Genomic DNA, 18878 nt, shown 5'->3' with positions numbered 1-18878 from the left:
AAAACTAAACTCACTGCTATTGAGTCAATGCTGGCTCACAGAAACCCAAAAGGTGAACAGTTGGAAACCAACCACCAGCTGCTGAGAGGGAGAAAGAGGTGGCTTTCTACTCTTTCTACTCCTGTAAAGAGTTAGTTTTGGAAACCCACAGAAGCAGTTCTCCTCTGTCTTATAATAGGACCACTATGAGTGTGTATATTTGTGTGTGTGTGTGTGTTAACCTTAATGTATGCTGTTGAGAGTGCAGTGGGTACAAGTTAAAGAATTTTTATAATGGAATTGGAGCTAACAATCAACAACCTCAAGGTTTTGTAAAAAAAAGTATTCTTTTACTTACACCATGGCTTAAATTTTTATTATTTAGACAGAAAAATAATGTCTTTTAACTAATAAGCTCCCCCCGCCCTTGTCCTTTTCCTTGTAGTTTACCCTTTCTCAATAATTTGTTCCTATTTAGTACATTGGAAATGAGTGTCTGTTGCCTTGAGAGTGTCACAGCGGAACATTTTTATATATTCTTTTTTCCCTTGCTTGAAACATTGTAAATTGGGTGAGGGATTGCATTTCATTTTGTATTCAACAATTTGAACTATAAATATTTCACCTCTCCACCCACCGCCTCAAAGAACTCTCACCTTCCATCTCCTCCTTGATTACTTCGGTCTTGACTTTCTCTTCCCTTTTGGCCTCTTGCCCTTGCTAGTCCTCAGAGTTTGTTCCCTTTTGTCTAAATCTCCCTCTCTCGTTTTTTAGATATAATTTTTCACTTATAATAGTGGTCTCATATAATATTTGTCCTTTTTTGATTGAGTAATTTCACACAGTATGATGTTCTCCAGATCCACCCATCTCATCAGATGCTTTATGGTTTTATTGTTTTTTGTTTTTTTTAATCATTTTATTGGGGCTCATACAACTCTTATCACAATCCATATATACATCAATTGTGTAAAGCACACTTATACATTTGTTGCCCTCATCATTATCAAAACTCGCTTTCCGCTTGGGTTCCTGGAATCAGCTCCTCATTTTCCTTTTTCCCCTCTCCCTCCCTCCCCGTTTCCCAGTCCCTCATGAACCCTTAATAATTTATAAATTATTATTTTATCTTATCTTAAACTGCCCGGCATCTCCCTTCACCCACCCTTCTGTTGCCCATCCCCCAAAGAGGAGGTTATATGTAGATCCTTGTGATTGATTCCCCCTTTCTACACCCACTTCCCTCCCGGTATCGCCACTCTCACCGCTAGTCCTGAGGGATTCATCTGTCCTAGATTCCCTGTGTTTCCAGTTCCCATCTGTACCGCTGTGCATCCTCTGGTCTAACCAGGTTTGCAAGGTAGAATTAGGATCATGATAGTTGTGGGGAGGAAGCATTTAAGAACTAGAGGAAGGTTGTGCGTTTCATTATTGCTACACTGCACCCTGAGTGACTAATCTCCTCCCCACTACCCCTCTGCAAGGGCTGTTCAGTTGTCCTCATCACACGCTCCCCTCATTCATGATGATATGATTTTTTTTACCCCCTGCCTTTGGTGCTTGAAACCTGGTCCCCTCGGCCATTCATGATCACACATGTTGGAGTGCTGCTTCCATGTGGGCTTTGTTGCTTCTGGGCTAGATGGCCGCTTATTTACTTTCAAGCCTTTAAGACCCCAGACGCTATATCTATCGATAGCCGGGAACCATCACCAAAAAAAAGTATTTATTTTTAAAAAACAATCATGACTGGGTCATCTGCCTTGTGATTAAATCAATCTAGAGACCAGTTTTCACAATGCTTGTTTATATCCAGCTGTTTTGATATCTTCCAATAATTTAGGCAAGTCTCCCTTAAATATTCACCCAGGAGAAAATAACCACACACATTTGCCCCTTATCTAAAGATTTTTAATTTCTAAGTGTTTCACTTTACTTGTATAGGCTCCTCATGTGGAAGCCCTCACCATTCTCGGTTCACTTGTTTGCTTTCCAAACACCTACCAAAAGATCCCACTTCTGCAGTCAGTGCCAGAAGTTAATGAAGTTGTCAGAGGAACCGACGATATCAAGGTAACAATCCACTATGCTGAATCTCAAGTTTATCGTTTTAAAATTATAATTGTACGATTATCATTTCCATTATCATGTCTTGATCTCCTTATCCCTGAAGTTTTGCTATCTACCTAAAATTTTGAGTAGTTGATTTTAGGAGGTAGAAATGTATTAGTTCACAATCTATTGCAGTTACAACTGATAATTACTTTCTTCAAATGGTCTTTATAAGATCTTTTTACCATTTCTATGGGTTATAATTATATAATGAGTAACCCTCAATATTAGTTTGATTGACTTAATTATGCTAATTTAGAAAAATCTGTGAATTTAAAAATGATTGACATGATTGTTCAATCTATTGTTGACTTGATTATATGCCATTAATAATATGAAATTACAAATTATTTCTTGCTGAATAAAAAAGTAAACATTTTTTTCTACTTAATTAACTTTGAGGCAAAGAAGAAAAGCTTTTAAGCCCAGAATTACCTACCTATCAAAAATGTATGATTTTAATATGTAATATGATATTTCCAATTAAAATCTAAAGGAACTGAGATTATTCTACCTAGAAATCTCATTTGCTTTGCTAGATTTTCATTGTAAACCCTGAGTACTCTACTCTGGAATTATGCTCAGTTGTCCAGAGAAGCTCTTGCTTAGACTTCCATCACACTGTCCTGTCCCTACCACTTCCTATGAACTTCCCTAGATAGCCTTTGAGTACCATGATCAGTCAAGAGCTCCGGACCTACCTGGACCATTAGCAGAATGAATAAAGAACCAACTCTTAAAACTAAGTTTTTATTTGACTTAATTTGTGTTTCAGCATTACCTCATAAATATTTTACTGAAGAATGCTATGGAGGAGCCAAATGAATGTGCAAGGTAAATGTTGAACAGAAGGTCAATTATTTTATAATTTTAAGATTCACATTTATGTGTAAACACTTAAAAAAACACACTTCCCTTTTATCCTGATACATACTAAACAAATGTAATATAAATCACATCAGAAAAATTTCATTACTTGATTATTTAAAATGGCAACATTGCTAAATGGAAAGAGTAAGGTAAATAAAATTATATAGAGTGTTGTTATCATCTGTGTATAAAAGGAAGGAAGATAATAGGTATATGTAGCTGTGTTCCCTGATATTTCCTAAGAAGAAACAAATGGTCAATATCCAAGAGAAATGTTTACCTATAGGATAGTAGTTCTCAACTAGAGGTGATTTTGCCCCCCAAGTGACCTTTGGCAATATGCAGAAACATTTTTGTTTACTCTGGAAGGCACCTGAGGTTGCTAGCAGTCTGCAAGCAAGGTATGAGTTTTGTGGACCACATACAGGATGAAAAGGTTGTACCTTCAAGGGGGATCCTAAAATTGGGAATACCAATGGAAGAAATACCAGTCTCTGCTCTTCAACCCCCAACCCTACAAAGCCAACAGAAGCCCAAATCCACCTGCCTCCTGGGAATGCTCTGCTCTGTCTATAGACTCATCTCAAGATAGTTCAACTTTCTTTACTGTCATGTTAACTCATTAATGACTTTAAAGATGTAGGGTTTTGTTTGGTGTTTGTTTAACTTCATGAATGGCTTGGTCTAAATTACCTAGTTTGACATTACCAGAAGCTGTAAATTGATAATCCATGTTCTAATATTAAGCTAACCTTGCATTTTGGGTTAAACTTAAATTGATTTATGTAGTGCTAGAACCAATTTGGCTAGTATTTTGTTTAGGAAAATTTTTACAACCTATCCTTAGGAGCCCTGGTAGCACTGCGGGTTGAGCATTGGGCTGATGACCATGAGGTCTGCCATGTAAATTCCCTAGCTCCTCTCTGGGGGAAAGATGAGGAGTCCTTCCACAAAGATTTAATCTCAGAAATCCAAAGAGGCAGTTTTATAATTTTCTATTATTTCTCTATGAGTCAAAATTGACTTGATGGCAGTTTGTTTTTTTTTTAATCCTGTTTGTGTGAGATTTGGTCTTTTGCTTTTTTTATGTTTAGCCTGTTGTATTGTTTTTTTCTTATTATAGTGTATACCTAGTGTATTAATAATTCTAAACTTTTCTTCTATACAGCTACAGGTTTCCCTTCATATCCAAAAGTAAAGCATTCATATGAAACTTTTCTTAAAATAAAATTTTTGTAAAGCAAAGAAGCCATCACCACTAATTTTGAAAATTTCCAGACCTCTAAAATATACTACCAAATTATACATAAAACTTAAAATACCATGAACATAGAGCGTTCATATATATAGTTCAGCACTACAATACCTTCATGCTGAAATGCTGAGTGTAAGTCACAAGAAAGGAAGGTGCATGACAACGTTGTTCTTGCTACTTGGAGTGCTTGCTGCCTCTCTACTGTTTGCAGCAAAACAAACACTGAACATCATTTTCACTTTTCACCAAGTGTTTTAAAAGTAAATTTTTGTTTTTCAGATTTCTTTTGGTTAGTGAGCAACTAAGGAAAGTTAGGCTAACCACAAGGTCATCAGTTCAAACCCACCAGCTGCTCTGCAAAAGAAAGATAAGGCTGTCTGCTGCCATACAAATGGAACTGCCTCCGAAACCCTGTATGCGGATGCTCCTCCCAAAATGAATAAAGCTCCGCTGGGCACAGCTTTCATAGTACGCGTTTTTCCTGCTCGGCGAACATCAAGCAACTTGCTCTGAGTTAATGCCCCCAGTGGTGTCACCTGGGAAGGTTCTGTCTGGTCACTGAATTTTTTGTAAAAGCAGTTTCACTTGAATCTTAATTTTTGTGATGGCTGATTTAAGAAAACAGTGTGCTGCTGTGAATTTTTGTTTCCTACTCAGGAAAAATGTCACAGAAACTTTTGTGGCGTTAAACATAACTTATAAGATCAGCACTATGGGAAAAACTCAAGTGTACAAGTGGTTTTCTGGTTTCAATAATGGTGAAATGTCAATTAATGAAAAACCTCATTCTGGATGTCTGTCAATCCTAAATGGACTAAAATGCCAACTCATAGTGCATTTGGAGTTTGTTGCACCAGGTCAGACTTTTAATTAAGCTTTCTGTTTAGTGCAGCTATTCTCAACCTGTGGGTCGCAGCCCCTTTGAGGGTCAAACAACCCTTTTACAGGGGTCACCTAATACATCCTGCATATCAGATATTTACATTATGATTCATAACACTAGCAAACTTACATTTATGAAGTAGCAACAAAAATAATTTTATGGTTGGGGGTCACCACAACATGAGGAACTGTATGAAAGGGTGGCAGCATTAGGAAAGTTGAGAACCACTGATTTAGAGGTTCTGAAAAGATTGCATAACAGTGTGCGACAAAAAAGGCCTGATTTCTGGCAGTCGGGGGGACTGGTTTTGCCACCGTGACAATGCACCTGCTCACACAGCCATCTCAATGTGCTAGTTTTTGACAAAAACAACATGCCTCTCTTGCCCCATACATCTTACTCACCTGACCTCACTCCATGTGACTTCTTTTTGCTTCTGTGAATGAAGAGGGACATGAAAGGACAGCAATTTGACGATGTAGAAGAGGTAAAGAAAAAAATGAGGGAGGTGCTGTGAACTATCCGAACAGAGGAGTTTAAAAAATGGTTCCAAGAATGGAATCGCAGATTTGACAAATGTATTAAGTGTAATGGGGAGTGGAGAGTACTTTAAAGGTGATAAGGTTGTTTTGTAAAAAAAAAAAATTAAATACATAGTTTTGAAAAAATAATACAGTTTTGGGGGGGTACGCCTCATAGGATCAAGTCAAAATCTACTTGATGATACTAGATTAATGTAGATCTTTGTAAAGGTGAAATGGCATAAAATGAACTTTCTGAAAAGTAAGGATACCTGTATATGTTTATTTTCAGATTCCACAGATTGTGATACGTAATATTTTTATCATTTCATGCTAAAATTTTCTAATTTCCATTTTTATTTAGTGATATGCACACATATGGATGCAGAAAGTAAAATAATCATTGTAAAAATAAGCATGACTGTTAAGTGGTGGAAAAAATATATCGATAAGTCTGAAAGTGCTGCTTTTAGAATTCCAATTTATATATGCTTGGGTTTATTTAAAAAAAAACATGTTTAAGCACATTTCTGCAATCAAGGGATGCCTGCAGACAAGTTTTCTAAATCCTCTTTCCTTAGTCTCATTAGAATTCCTTTTTAAAAAAGGGATACTTTTTGTGCCATGAATTTAAGTGATTTAAATTCAAGTTAATATCTTCCAAAATCGTTGATTTGCAACAAGTTTATGGGAATGATGTTCCACATAAACAACAGTTTTTAGTTGCATCAAATTATCTGGGCTGCAATCCAAAAGGTCCGCAGTTCAAAACCACCAGCCATTCCACAGGAGAAAGACTGGGCTTTCTAAACCTATGAAGCAGTTCTTTGCCCTATAGGGTTGCTGTGAGTTAGAATGGACTGGATGGCAGTGAGTTAGTTAGTATTTAGTTAGTTAGTTAGTTAGTTAGTTAGTTAGTTAGTTAGTTAGTTAGTACAATGAGTAAAGAAAAGCAGTTCTAAACTCAAAAGCATCAGTGTTTTCTGATTAATGTTTTTAATTCTTCCTCAAAAATGCTTTAGAAAATAAAATGTAACCGAATGTTTCAATGAAAATAAGTGATAAATATTTTAAAAACTAAAAAAAAAAAAAGGTTTAAAAAGATTAAGTAATAACTAATGTTAAGGTTTCTATTTGTCCTCAAAATTGACATTATAAAGGTACCTTTCCTTTTTCTCAAGACATTTTTATGGATATAAGTATAAGGTTTGCTATATTGTATAAAAACAAGTATTTTCTCATTAAAAAAAACATCTTAAGTTTAATGATAGTTTTCCTCTTTCTAAAAAGATGCATTGCCATTTGCTCTCTCGGGGTCTGGATTTGTGAAGAACTTGCACAGTGTACAAGGCATCCCCAGGTGAAAGAGGCCATCAATGTGATAGGCGTAACTCTGAAGGTATTGCCAATTTGTGTTGCTTATTTAACATTAAGGTATCTCCTAGATATAGAAATCAATTTTAGCTTCCATTAGTGCTATCTTTGTTTTCCCCTATATTACAGAGAGGTTGTCATTCAAATTTCTTTTTTTCTAAATGTCATGTGGAATGTGCTATGAGGTTCTCAGGAGAGACCATAGGAGTTAGCTTCCTCACCAAGAACGTGGGCATTTCCAGACCAATCTTTGGTGCCTGGTACCCTGGTCCCTCTGGGTATCTCTCATGACTAGCTAACTCCGGGGCAAGGAAGAAACGTATTACCTGTCTGATAGAGTCACAAGAAAATATGCTTTCATGCCCTGGCCTTCACAGCAAGACCAGAGAAGGCCTCAGTGATTTCCAGTCAGCGTTCTTTAAGGCTCACCATCTGAAGACTAAACCTGGAGCATTTCTAGGACCTCCTTTCTTCCACTGTTTATGCGAAGAGCAGTTATTTTGGGAACACTTCATATGGAATTATGTTAATGATAAGCTCTCTAAATACTGTTGTCAGACTTCACCATAACTCGGGAAGGTAGATGTTACAATTCCTATTTTTATGCCTAGTGAAACAGGCCCAGAGAAATCAAATCACTTACCTAAGGCCAAGCAGGAAAATCAGATCTTATAAACACACCTGAGCTTTTTACCTGGATTGATAGATAGACTGCCAGCCCTTTCCTGGGCCCTGCTTAGAAGTAGTCATGACAATTAACATTGCTGTTCTTCTAATTCTAGAACAAGAGAAGCACTGTGTTGGGTGAGTTTGAGGTAGTTTAGACTCACAGCATACCTGTGTACAACAGAGCAAAACAAGACTCCGTCCTGTGCACCCTCACCATTGTTCTGTCAGAGGCCAGTGTTGCAACCACAATAGCAGTCCACCTTGTTGGCAAGTGTTCTTCCTCTTCACTGACCTACCTCATCAAACAGGATGTCCTTTTCCAGGGACTAGTCTGTCCTGAGAACACGAGGTGAAACCTGTCCATCCTCGTTGCTAAGGAACATTCTCGCGTATATCTTCCTAGACTGATTTGTTGGTTTTTATGGCAGTCCCCAGTACTTTCAATATTCGGTGCCAACCCCATATTCTAATATATCCGTTTTTGGTTTTTTTTTTGGTCTTCACTATTCATCGTCTTGTTTTCATGTGCTCTTGAGGCTATTAAAAGTGCCAGTCACACCTTAGTCCTCAAAGTGACATCCTTGCTCTTCAACACTTAAAAGTCTACTGGAGTAGAATTGCCCAGTGTGGTGTGTCGTCTGATTTACTAATTGATGTTTCCATAGTATTAATTGTGAATCCAAAAATAACTAAGCCCTTGGCAACTTCGGTCTTTTCACCATTTATATTTGTCCAGTTGTGAGGATGCTGGTCTTGTTTACTTTGAGTTGTAATCCATACTGAAGACTACAGTTATTGATCTTCATCAACAAATGCTTTAAATCTTTTTTTTTAGCAAGCAAGGTTATTGCATCTACAGGTTGCTGTTAACCCTTCCTCTAATCCTGATGTGTTATATTTTTCTTAATATAGCCCAGCTTCTTGGATTATTTGCTTAGTATACAGATTGAATAAGTATGATGAAAGGATACAACTGTGATGTATGCATTTCCTGATTTTAAACCACTCAGTATTCCCTTGTTCTACAAAAACAATTGCCTCTTGAACCATGTATAGGTTCTATATGAGCACAATGATGTGTTCTGGTATTCTCATTCTTTTCAATGGTAGATTCAGGAGGGTATCGTTTGTTATGATCAACCCAGTTTAATGCCTTTGCATAGTCAGTAAAACACAACTAAATGTCTTTGTGGTATTCTCTGCTTTCAGCCAAAATGCATCTGACATCAGCAATGATATCCCTCTTGTCTTCTTCTGACTCTAGTACCAATTCCTGTCAGCTCCCTTCAGTATTCTATCAATGTACTGCAATTGTTTTTCAAAACAAAATATTTCTTGCACATGACAGTAATGATATTGTTCCATAATTTCTACACTGTGTTGGATCACCTTTCTTTGTAATGGGCACAAATATGGGTCTCTTCTAGTAAGTTGGCGAGGTAACTGTCTACCAAATATCTTGGCACAGACGAGTGAGTACTTCCAGTGCTTCATCAGTTTGTTGAAACATTTAAATTGGTATTATCAATTAATGGAGATTTGTCTGCACTAATGCCTTCAGTGCAGCTAGGACTTCTTTGTTCAGTGCCATTGATTGGAGAGCATATGGTACCTCTTGAAATAGATGAATGTTGAATTTTTGGTACAATGATTTTGTATATTCTTTTGCTTTTTTGATGCTTTCTAATATTAATATTTTGCCCATAGAATCATTCAGTATCGCAATTCAAGGTTTGAGTTTTGGGGATTTTTTGCTTCACTTCTTTCTGCTGGAGATATGCTGAGGGGTTCCATCGTGTAATGGTTAGCACTCTGGACTCTGAGATATGCTGAGGGTGTCCCTCTTTTTAGCTTCTAATTCCAGTCTTTGCACAGTTCATTATACTACTTTACTTTGTCTTCCAAACTGCCCGTTGAAATTTTCTGTTCATCTGTTTTATTTCTTCCATTTATTTAACTACTTCATGTTCAAGACTAAGTTTAAGAGTTTCTTCTGGTATCTTTTCCTTTTCCCCTCCATTTCTAATAACAATTTGTTTCCTTCATGTTCTTGATGTCATCCTATATGACAACAGGTCTTCTGTCATTAGTGTTTATGGCATCAAATTTGCTCTTGAGATGTTCTTCAAATTCAGATGGTATATAATCAAGGTCATATTTTGTTCTTACAGACTTATTTTAATTTTATTCAGTTTCCACCTGAACTTGAAAATGCACAGTCAATGGTCTGTTCCACAGTCAGACCCTTCCTTGCCTAATTTTGACTGCTGTTAATGAGCTTCTCCATCATCTCCTTCCACAGATGTAGTCAACTTGATTCTGTCTATTTCACAAGCAAGTTCATGTGTATAGTTACTGTTTATATTGCTGAGAAAAGATATTTTCTATGAAGAAGTTAGTGATCGTGTATTTTTTTTATTAATTGGCAGTAATACATGTATCAAATCATTCCATAGTTCAATCATATCTACTGTGATCATCCGCTTCATTTCTGTCAAAAAAGCTGTATCTTCCAACTAGTATTCCTCTTTGTTTTAATTTTCTATATTCCATTTGCTAATAAATATCACTGCATCTTGATATCCTGTTTGATCAATTCAGATTGAAGACTTTGGTAGGATTTGTCAATTTTTTTATCACTAGGATTGGAAATTCTTGCATAGTTGTGTTAACTGGACTTCCTTTTGTATATAGAAACTACCCTAACCCAGACAGGGTTTTATTTGAAGATAAATTCTGAAAAAAATGTTTGGTGATGAAAGCGATATCATAGGTCTTGAATTTGGCATTATTGATATAATAAACAATAGGATTATCTGATTTTAAATGGCCAATAGCCATCAATTTCAGCTCACTAATGGCTAAGGTATCTATTTTTATATCTCCACTTCATTTTTGATGACTTCCAGTTTTCCTAGATTGATACTTCAGACACTCCAGATCCTGATTGTTAATGGATACTGTTCAGCAGTTTCTTCTCATTTTGAATCATACTCCATCAGAAATGAAGGTCTCAATAACTTTATCTACATCAATATGAGAGGCTCATCTTATGGTACTATGTCTGACATTGTTCCTCTGGTATTCATTAAGTTTTCAGTGACTAATTCCTTTAAAGTGGACAGCCTATTTCTTCTTTGTCATCTTTTTTTAATCTGAAAGCCCTATTGAGCCCCTGTTATCCTTGTTGACCCTGTTGGTGTTTGAGATACCAGTAACAAAGCTTCCAGCATTTCAAGAACAAACATGCCATTATAGTATGGCAAACCAACAAGAGTCCTTAATATTATTATGGAAATATATGGAAGAGAATAAAAATGGAGAGCAGGATGAGAGAGAATTCCTTTGGATGGATACAATATCCTCATAGAGGAAATGGTCTAAAAGATGTAGTGGTATCATCCACATTCAACCTGAGAAAAGAATGTCCCAGGCACAACTGAGAGCAGGTACCAGGTGCAGACACTTTGCGGCATAAATAAAAGTGTCTGAGCAGTGGAACAAGGTCAGCAGGAATCATGTCTCCCACAGTCTGGATGGCCAGAGTGAGACTAAAAGAGTCCCTTCGTGCAGATATTCTCACCATGGGTTTACATAGTTTTAATTTTCAAATGATTAGATAACAGCTACTTATTTCTAGATTGTTATGTGGATGAACAACAAAAAGCAAGTACAGAATGATCTTGTATAAACTCTGGTAATAGGACATAATTATTCATCAGTTTAATACAAAGCAAACATAAAATGCTATATATTTTTTTCCTAAAGAATAACTTATTTAGTTACGATGTTTGGTTTTGGGTTTTGTATCCTTTATAGTTTCCTAACAAAACCGTGGCTCAAGTAGCTTGTGATGTTCTTCAGTTGCTGGTTTCCTACTGGGAAAAGCTTCAGATGTTTGAAACATTTCTGCCTAGGAAAATTGCAGAAGTAAGTACCTTCTAAGTTTTATTCCCTATAATATTAAAACATAAGCATTTCCTTTTATTATATTTGAAAATTAATTATAGACACTCAAATGACTGTTACAGATCATACTACAAAATTTCTGTTAGAATAAATTCTTTTAAAATTAAATTGAATGGTTCTTTTCTGTTGTGATATCAGGCATTACAGAAAGAAGTCCCCAGTTTTCCAGGGCAGAGCCATATACTTGGAGAATTTGAAAATCAGGCACAACCACAACAAAGAACCTTTTTGTAAACAGAGCTTCATTCATGAATAGCAGTTTGATTGGTTCCAAAAAGGAATAGACAGCTATTTACTATCTCTTTCTTGGCAAGGGTGGGTTGTCTAAGAACAGGAGTTTCCCCGCAGCTGAAGCCCTGTACCACATTCTCTGCTATAATTTGGAATACCCTCCTGTAATGACATGACTAATAGAATAACTTCCCTGGGGGTGGGGAGCAGGGGGCAGTGACTGGTAGAGGAGAGGTATGGAAAGAGCAAGTAGAATCATCTCAAAAGTTAAGGCTCTGGAGGCTGGTTACATTTATAGGGGCTTTGTCCTCACCTGGCTTCATAAATGTCAAGTGGTAAGCCACATCCATCTCTGGAAGCTTTTATAGCTGCAGTTTTTAAACCTTGCCCTATTGTTTACACATCCAGTGGTAACTTTTTGAGTAAATTTGACTTGTCCCCAGGTGGTTTTTCAGGGAGAGAGAAGAAGCAATATTGATTTTATTTTTCCATCTCTCTCAACCCTAGACAAATTTCACTGGTAAGATCACTTTGTTATCTCAAGGATACATGACCTTGAGTGGCCTAGAGTGAAATGGGTTTTGGGGCATAGGACTATAAAATGCTACCGAATATGAAGTTGAGTTTTAGGGCAACCAAATAATCTGTCATCTAAACAAGGATGCTTTTGATGATGAAAAAGTGCTATTCTACCAAGACAGCAGGTGGAGACATGGAGTAACATAAGCAAAATAAATGGGAGCATTTTCAGTGCAAAAGGTGAGAAGGTTGAGGGTGGAAATTGGATGAATGCACAGAGAAGTGTTAGTTCCTTCCTCTGGGTCCTCTAACAGTAGAGAACATAGTCCGTAATCCTCATAATTTCTGGATAATACATTGGTCTTTATATTATCTGTTGAGTGTACCCTGATCTTTAATAGCTCTTTGCTTTGATCACCTTCTCATGCATTGGCATTAAACAGGGTTTAGTTGCAAGGCCATCTTGGAACTCCAAAACTATTACTATGAATTGTTTGACTAGGGCTTTATTTTTTTTTTTTATGCAGATCCTTGTGGCCACAATTGCTTTTCTTTTGCCAAGTGCAGAATACTCCTCATCAGAAACAGATAAGAAGGTAGGTAACATATTAGCTATTTTTTAAAATATAAGAATAATAAAAATATGAGATATAGTAAAATTGAAAAGACTGCTCTATACAGTAATTACTTTTTCTTCCAGTTTATTGTTTCTCTACTCCTTTGCCTCTTGGACTGGTGCATGGCATTGCCAGTGCCAGCCCTTCTTCACCCGGTGTCAACAGCACTCCTGGATGAGCAGCACTCGACTAGAGCTCCCTTGTTGGATTACATCTACAGGGTAAGTGCTCATTTCTCCTCAAGGGTGATGTAGACCCAAATTTCATAAGATTATTATATGTTTGATGTACTTATTGAGATGTTCTCTGAAAAGGATCTTTATAGGTTAAATATTTCACAAGATAAATATAGTAGAATTAAAAGTATTAAAAACAGAAGATATATGTAGAGAGAGAGAGATGCAGTGGTTACCTGATTAAAGATACATGTTTTCGCATGAGTATAAAGGAAGTTATTGTTCAAAATCCCCCAGTGTTCATGGAACATAATATATATCCACTTAATTTAAGAAAAAGCTCATCCAGAGCATTAGCTTGACAAAAAGTCCAAACCTGAGGGATTTGTTTACTTGATATAATATTAAGAAAGAAATTAAGGAAATATAGTACACCAGGTAAATAGTTCATAATTTTTATAGTACACAAAGTATTCTAATTCCATCTCCATAACCAACACCAGTCCCAATTAATAGACATGGTCTTTGTCCTGAGCCAATACAGAAGGTCCAGGGTAAAGACTATGTTGTAGTGGTTATGAGCTGGGCTACTAACTGCAAGGTCAGCAATTTGAAACCACTAGCAGCTCTGAAGAAGACAGTGGGGCTTTCTACTCCTATAAAAGTTAGTCCTGGAAACTAACGGGAGCTATGAGTCACATCAACTCAATGACAGTGAGTTAGGTTTGAGGATTTTGGAGTGGTGGTGGTCATGGGATGTGAAATACAGAAGGCCAAGAGCAAAGACAATGTCTCTCTCTTGTGAAAACCTTGTCTATCTGTTTTTCCATATATCTAATCTATCTATCTTGAATGTCTGTGTCCATGCAAGAATTACTATTATGCATTGATAATTCCATTGCCTATTTTTCAGTCACAAAACCTTAATTAAAAAATACAAATTACTCACTGAGTAGTTTGTTGTTTTATTTTTAAATGTATTCAAATTTTAAATTACAAAAACACTTAACCATGTGTGAAATGCTACTAAAAGGTATATGTTTTAGATTGTCAGAAGTCAAAAATATTGATAGAATTATGTCAGGAATAACTAGATCTTTCTGTTATTCTGTGACTTATAAACCTATATTAAACTTGGGTTGATTACATTAGTCACAAATATTTTCATTCATCCCTTCTAAATTATTTCTTTATAAATCTTATAAAACTTCTCTTAGAAACTGGGAGGCCTGGTGGTATAGTGGTTACGAGTTGGTCTGCTAACTGCAAGGTCAGCAGTTCAAAACCACGAGCCATACCACAGGAGAAAGACGAGGCTTGCTACTTCCATAAAGACTTAAGCGTTTTGGAACCCACAGAGGTAGTCCTACCCTGTCATATACGATTGTTTTTAGTTGGAATTGACAATTTAACAGTGACTTTGGTCTTGAGTTTCTCTTAAAAATTGCTTTACCGATCGAAATGTTATCTCATGGTTAACCTGATTTAAGACCCCGATGAATTTTCTCTCCAATTCAAAGATGGAACATTCCTAGCATCCAAAGAGCCCCCATTGTGCCTTCTCCTGGTCACCATCCCTCCTGTGCATACATCCATGGGTACCACCATATGAACCATCCACAGCATACATTCGTTTTGCCTTGTTTTGAACTTTATGCAAATGGAGTCATATCAACCATCCTGTTGTGAATAGTTGTAGATTTTTTCCAAACAAAACACGTTTTAACGTGTGCCTGTGATTAGAGATGGCTATAGACAAGTTTTCTCAATAGTTCACGTATCTTAGTCTCATTAAGGTATCTTTTTTTAAAAGGCTCTAATCAAAATAGTGGCTTCCAAGGGGATCTACGGGGTCTATTAAATTCAAGGCAGAAAGGTCATTCAGAAGGTTATAAGGTGATAGTGACTGGGGGGATTCCAAAGAAGTAATCTGGATAGATGTTCTCGAAGGACGCAGAGCAATCATTTAGGCCTAGTTAGGAAGAAACTTTCCAAAATTAAGAACTACATCAGAGAGGGGAAAGGCCAGGAATTGCACCAAAGAATTCCCTTCTCTCTCAGGCGTGCACCTACTCATTCTTCAAGGGTAGCAAGGGCTGTCCTATAAGAATTTTATTGGGAAACTTTACCTCTTCCACCCTCTTGCCCCTTTAAACTTGTTTGTTCCCCAAACTGGAAAAAACAAACAAATAAACAAACATATAAGAGTATCATAATTTGTGCCCCTCAAGGATGTAGAAACTGCCATTTTGGCATGAAATAAATCAAAGAGCACAATTATTTAGGGGAAGGGTTAGAGAGATGTGAACACCATCAGAAATATACAAACATTGATGGGGGATATATCAAGAAACAATAACTTCATATTTTGATAATTTTGTTTAGTAATAAGGTTTCTGTGATTTTGTAGCAATTCTTCTTTACTTCTTTTATGTAGTATTTCACAGTGTGAATAAACAATTTATTCCACTACTGTTTGGCATTTCAGTAGCTTAGAGTTCTATACCATAAAAATGGACTTCAATGAACATTCTAGTACATGCTTTTTGATATAAAAAGGATGTTTCCCTGTAGTTTCTAAAATATTGCCTTGATTTTCATAAAATATCATTTTTGCTTGCTCTCTTGGATTTACATATAATTCATTACAACTATTACTTTATTTATACATTTCTGGATACTCCAGGTGATTTGTGTAAGCTTAGCTTATATATATACACAAAAGCTCCAACACAAAGCTCTATACACAAGAACTTAATTTCTCTTTAGTCTGTTCTCTTTCTATATTCCTAGGAATAAAATTAATTTTTTTGAAAACATATACTCTGTTTTGGTAGAGAATGCCAAATAATTTTTCAAAGTAGCTGAACTAATTTTCACAGTCACTAATACTATCTGAGAGTTGCAGCTACTCCACATTTTTTTTCTAAGTGTTGGTGCTGCCCAATAGGGGTGTGGGGGCATTTCACTGTAGTTTGTATTTTGATTAATAAAACTCAATCCTCTAAACACCAGAAGCTTAATTTTTATGTTATTAAGAGAGCATAAGTGGACTTTTCTGTATTCCCATTTTTCTAGTGATATGAAATGCCCAGGTGGCTGCCCAATGCAGTTTACAATTCATGTTACTTTTTAGCCACATGCAAAGAGTTCCTTACCACTACATCTTTTACCATGTGAATAAGTCAAGGGTTGCCTAAGAGTGAATTTGCTGTATATAAATAACCAAATATATAAAGACACTTCAAAAAGTTCATGAAAAAGTAAAATTAAAGGAGAATGTCATATCCACACAAATTTTTGCAGCCTCTATATTTCCTGCACGCCAAAATATTACCTTGATTTTCAGAAAAAAATCATTTTTGTGTACTTTACTGAATTTTTTATCAAAGATGTCAAATTCAGCACAATTATTATTTCATTAATACATTTTGATGTACTTCTAGGGATTTGTGTTTACATGGCTTATATCTGACACAAAATCACAAACAAGAGTAGATAGAACTTCAATTAATTGTAATTTAAAAATACTAATAAGCTATGGAGCAGTTCTGCTCTTGTAACACGGAGTCCCCATGTTTTGGAATTGACTCGGTGGCAATGGATTTTTGGTTCATTGACTTTCACTGACACTGTGAAAAAAGAATGCTTAATAATTTTGTATTAAAATTACTTCATGTAAAATTATACTTTAAAATTCAATTAACCCTTAGGATTAATGATATCATTATTTACACTGATTTGAGTTCAGGAATGGTTTAGAAGCAGGCAAATGGTCTCTGCTTATTGCTTTCCTTCTGTTTTAGGTGGTGTTTGTCTATCCCCAGCTACAATTCATCTCTCATTGCAGTTCCTTCTATATGTGTTGTCTTTGTAGACTAGAAAATAGCACTTTGCTGTATTCAACCATCAACCACATGGAAGGATGAAATAAGCTCTCTTTTTTTCTTTTCTTTTCTTTTTTTTTGTATTGAAGATGCATTTGTTGGCACGCATGTGAAAAGAATAAAATAATTTTTCAGTAACAAAAGATGCTTTAGAATTGAAAAGATTCAACATTGTTAAATATTACCAAGTAGGAACCCTACCTCCTCAAGACTTTGTCGGGGGATATATGCCCTCTTCTGTTTTCCACAGATCCTGCAATGCTGTGTTTGTGGCTCAAGCACATACACCCAGCAGAGTCACTACACATTGACCTTGGCTGACTTATCATCCACGGATTATGACCCATTTCTACCACTGGCAAATGTGAAGAACTCTGAGCCAGTCCAGTATCATTCATCAGCAGAATTGGGTAGCCTGCTTACTGTTGAAGCCGGTGAGTATTCTTTTGATTATAAATTATTCTGGGGCAAGAAAAATAAAATTTGTAGTGTTTCTTTTCTATCTGATTTTTCACCTTCTGATACCTTTTCCTGTCTTAGGAATTCTAATGACTTTTGCATTATTGACCTTTCTCAGACTTCTGGGACATACTAAAAAAGACATATTACCTTGGGCTGTGTAACCATATACAATATGCTTCTTTAAAACCAAAATTTTAAACAAAACACAAAGTAAGAATGAAGACTCACAACTTTATGAAAAGAAACCCTTCCAGATTCCTTACCCCTCAGTCCTAAATATTGGTCTGAATGGCTTTTTTTTTAAGAGAAAAAGTAAAATTGAAATGGACTTGAGTCTTCAGTGACATACAATTTCATTTCAAACAAATGGAAAAAGACTCATTTTCTATCTCCAGGAAGTTTTGCATCTAATGAGAGAAGCAAGACTAGTACAGAGGACTAATTTGTAGACTTGTAGTGTCACGAGTGCTTTCCATGGAGAAGGATTTATGCCCTGGTTAAACGGATGGGTAGACTTTGAAAAATGTTAGTAGAGTGTTCAAGTCTAAAGAAGCATTGTGATGAGAGAGATTGGAATTTGCATGGAATTTAAGTATTAGTATGCTCAGAGTAGAGCGTATATTTTGGGTATGACAGATATTTTTCATGACTACTCACAATGATAAGAGCCTATGTCTGGACTGTGAGTGCATGTAAAACTAGCGAAATGCATGGATTTAAAAATACCGAACTCTGACTGATATTCCTGGATTATAACTTCATCGGTTGTAACATTGGACTATAGTTATGTGAGACATTAGCATTGGGGGAAACTGCTGAAAGGGTATGCAGAATTTGTACGACAACTGCATGTAAACCAGTGGTGGGGTTTAACCTGTTGGCACAGGTTCAGCAGAACTGATACCTAATTTTCTGTTGAGTTTGGTGAAAACCACTTGTTAAAGTGGCGCTCATAATCAGGGTTCTCACAGTAGAAATCAAAAATTTGCATTCTTTACTCTTTTTGTTTTTTTAATTTAAATGGGAGCTCTTAAAGATACTGTAACAATCCATCTTTCATTTAGATCAGGCATAATTGTACAATGCTATCACCAGCAGTTTTGATACATTTTCTTTCTTCTTAAACTCTGATAGTAGCTCCCCTTTATCCTTTACTTCCCCCATCTGACCCCCAGAAACCCTTATTATTATATATTATTATTATTATTATTTGCCATGTCTAACATCATCCACTGTATCTGTTCACCTGCAATTCTGTTAGTCATTCTCCTCAAATGGGGTTATACAGTCATCAGCTCCCCCTTCTTCTCCACACCAACCCCACCATGCCCTTCTTCGCACCCCCTTCATCTCC

At 36.2% G+C, this 18878-nt stretch overlaps 1 protein-coding gene across 1 annotated transcript in view; it reads left to right on the top strand.

The window, feature by feature from the left end:
* RALGAPA2 (Ral GTPase activating protein catalytic subunit alpha 2) overlaps positions 1-18878 on the top strand; it is a 364385-nt gene that overhangs the window by 171390 nt on the left and 174117 nt on the right. Inside the window, exons 24-30 of the mRNA XM_045295177.1 lie at positions 1924-2052; positions 2867-2925; positions 6911-7019; positions 11483-11593; positions 12910-12978; positions 13083-13220; positions 17313-17496. Coding sequence (XP_045151112.1) covers positions 1924-2052; positions 2867-2925; positions 6911-7019; positions 11483-11593; positions 12910-12978; positions 13083-13220; positions 17313-17496 — 799 coding nt within the window. The remainder of the gene's footprint in view (positions 1-1923; positions 2053-2866; positions 2926-6910; positions 7020-11482; positions 11594-12909; positions 12979-13082; positions 13221-17312; positions 17497-18878) is intronic.

The sequence above is a fragment of the Echinops telfairi genome, unplaced genomic scaffold (genome assembly GCF_000313985.2).
Source record: "Echinops telfairi isolate 266 unplaced genomic scaffold, ASM31398v2 ScPeMD7_5592;HRSCAF=6446, whole genome shotgun sequence".
NCBI lineage: Eukaryota > Metazoa > Chordata > Mammalia > Afrosoricida > Tenrecidae > Echinops > Echinops telfairi.
This window is presented reverse-complemented; position numbering and strand designations above follow the sequence as displayed.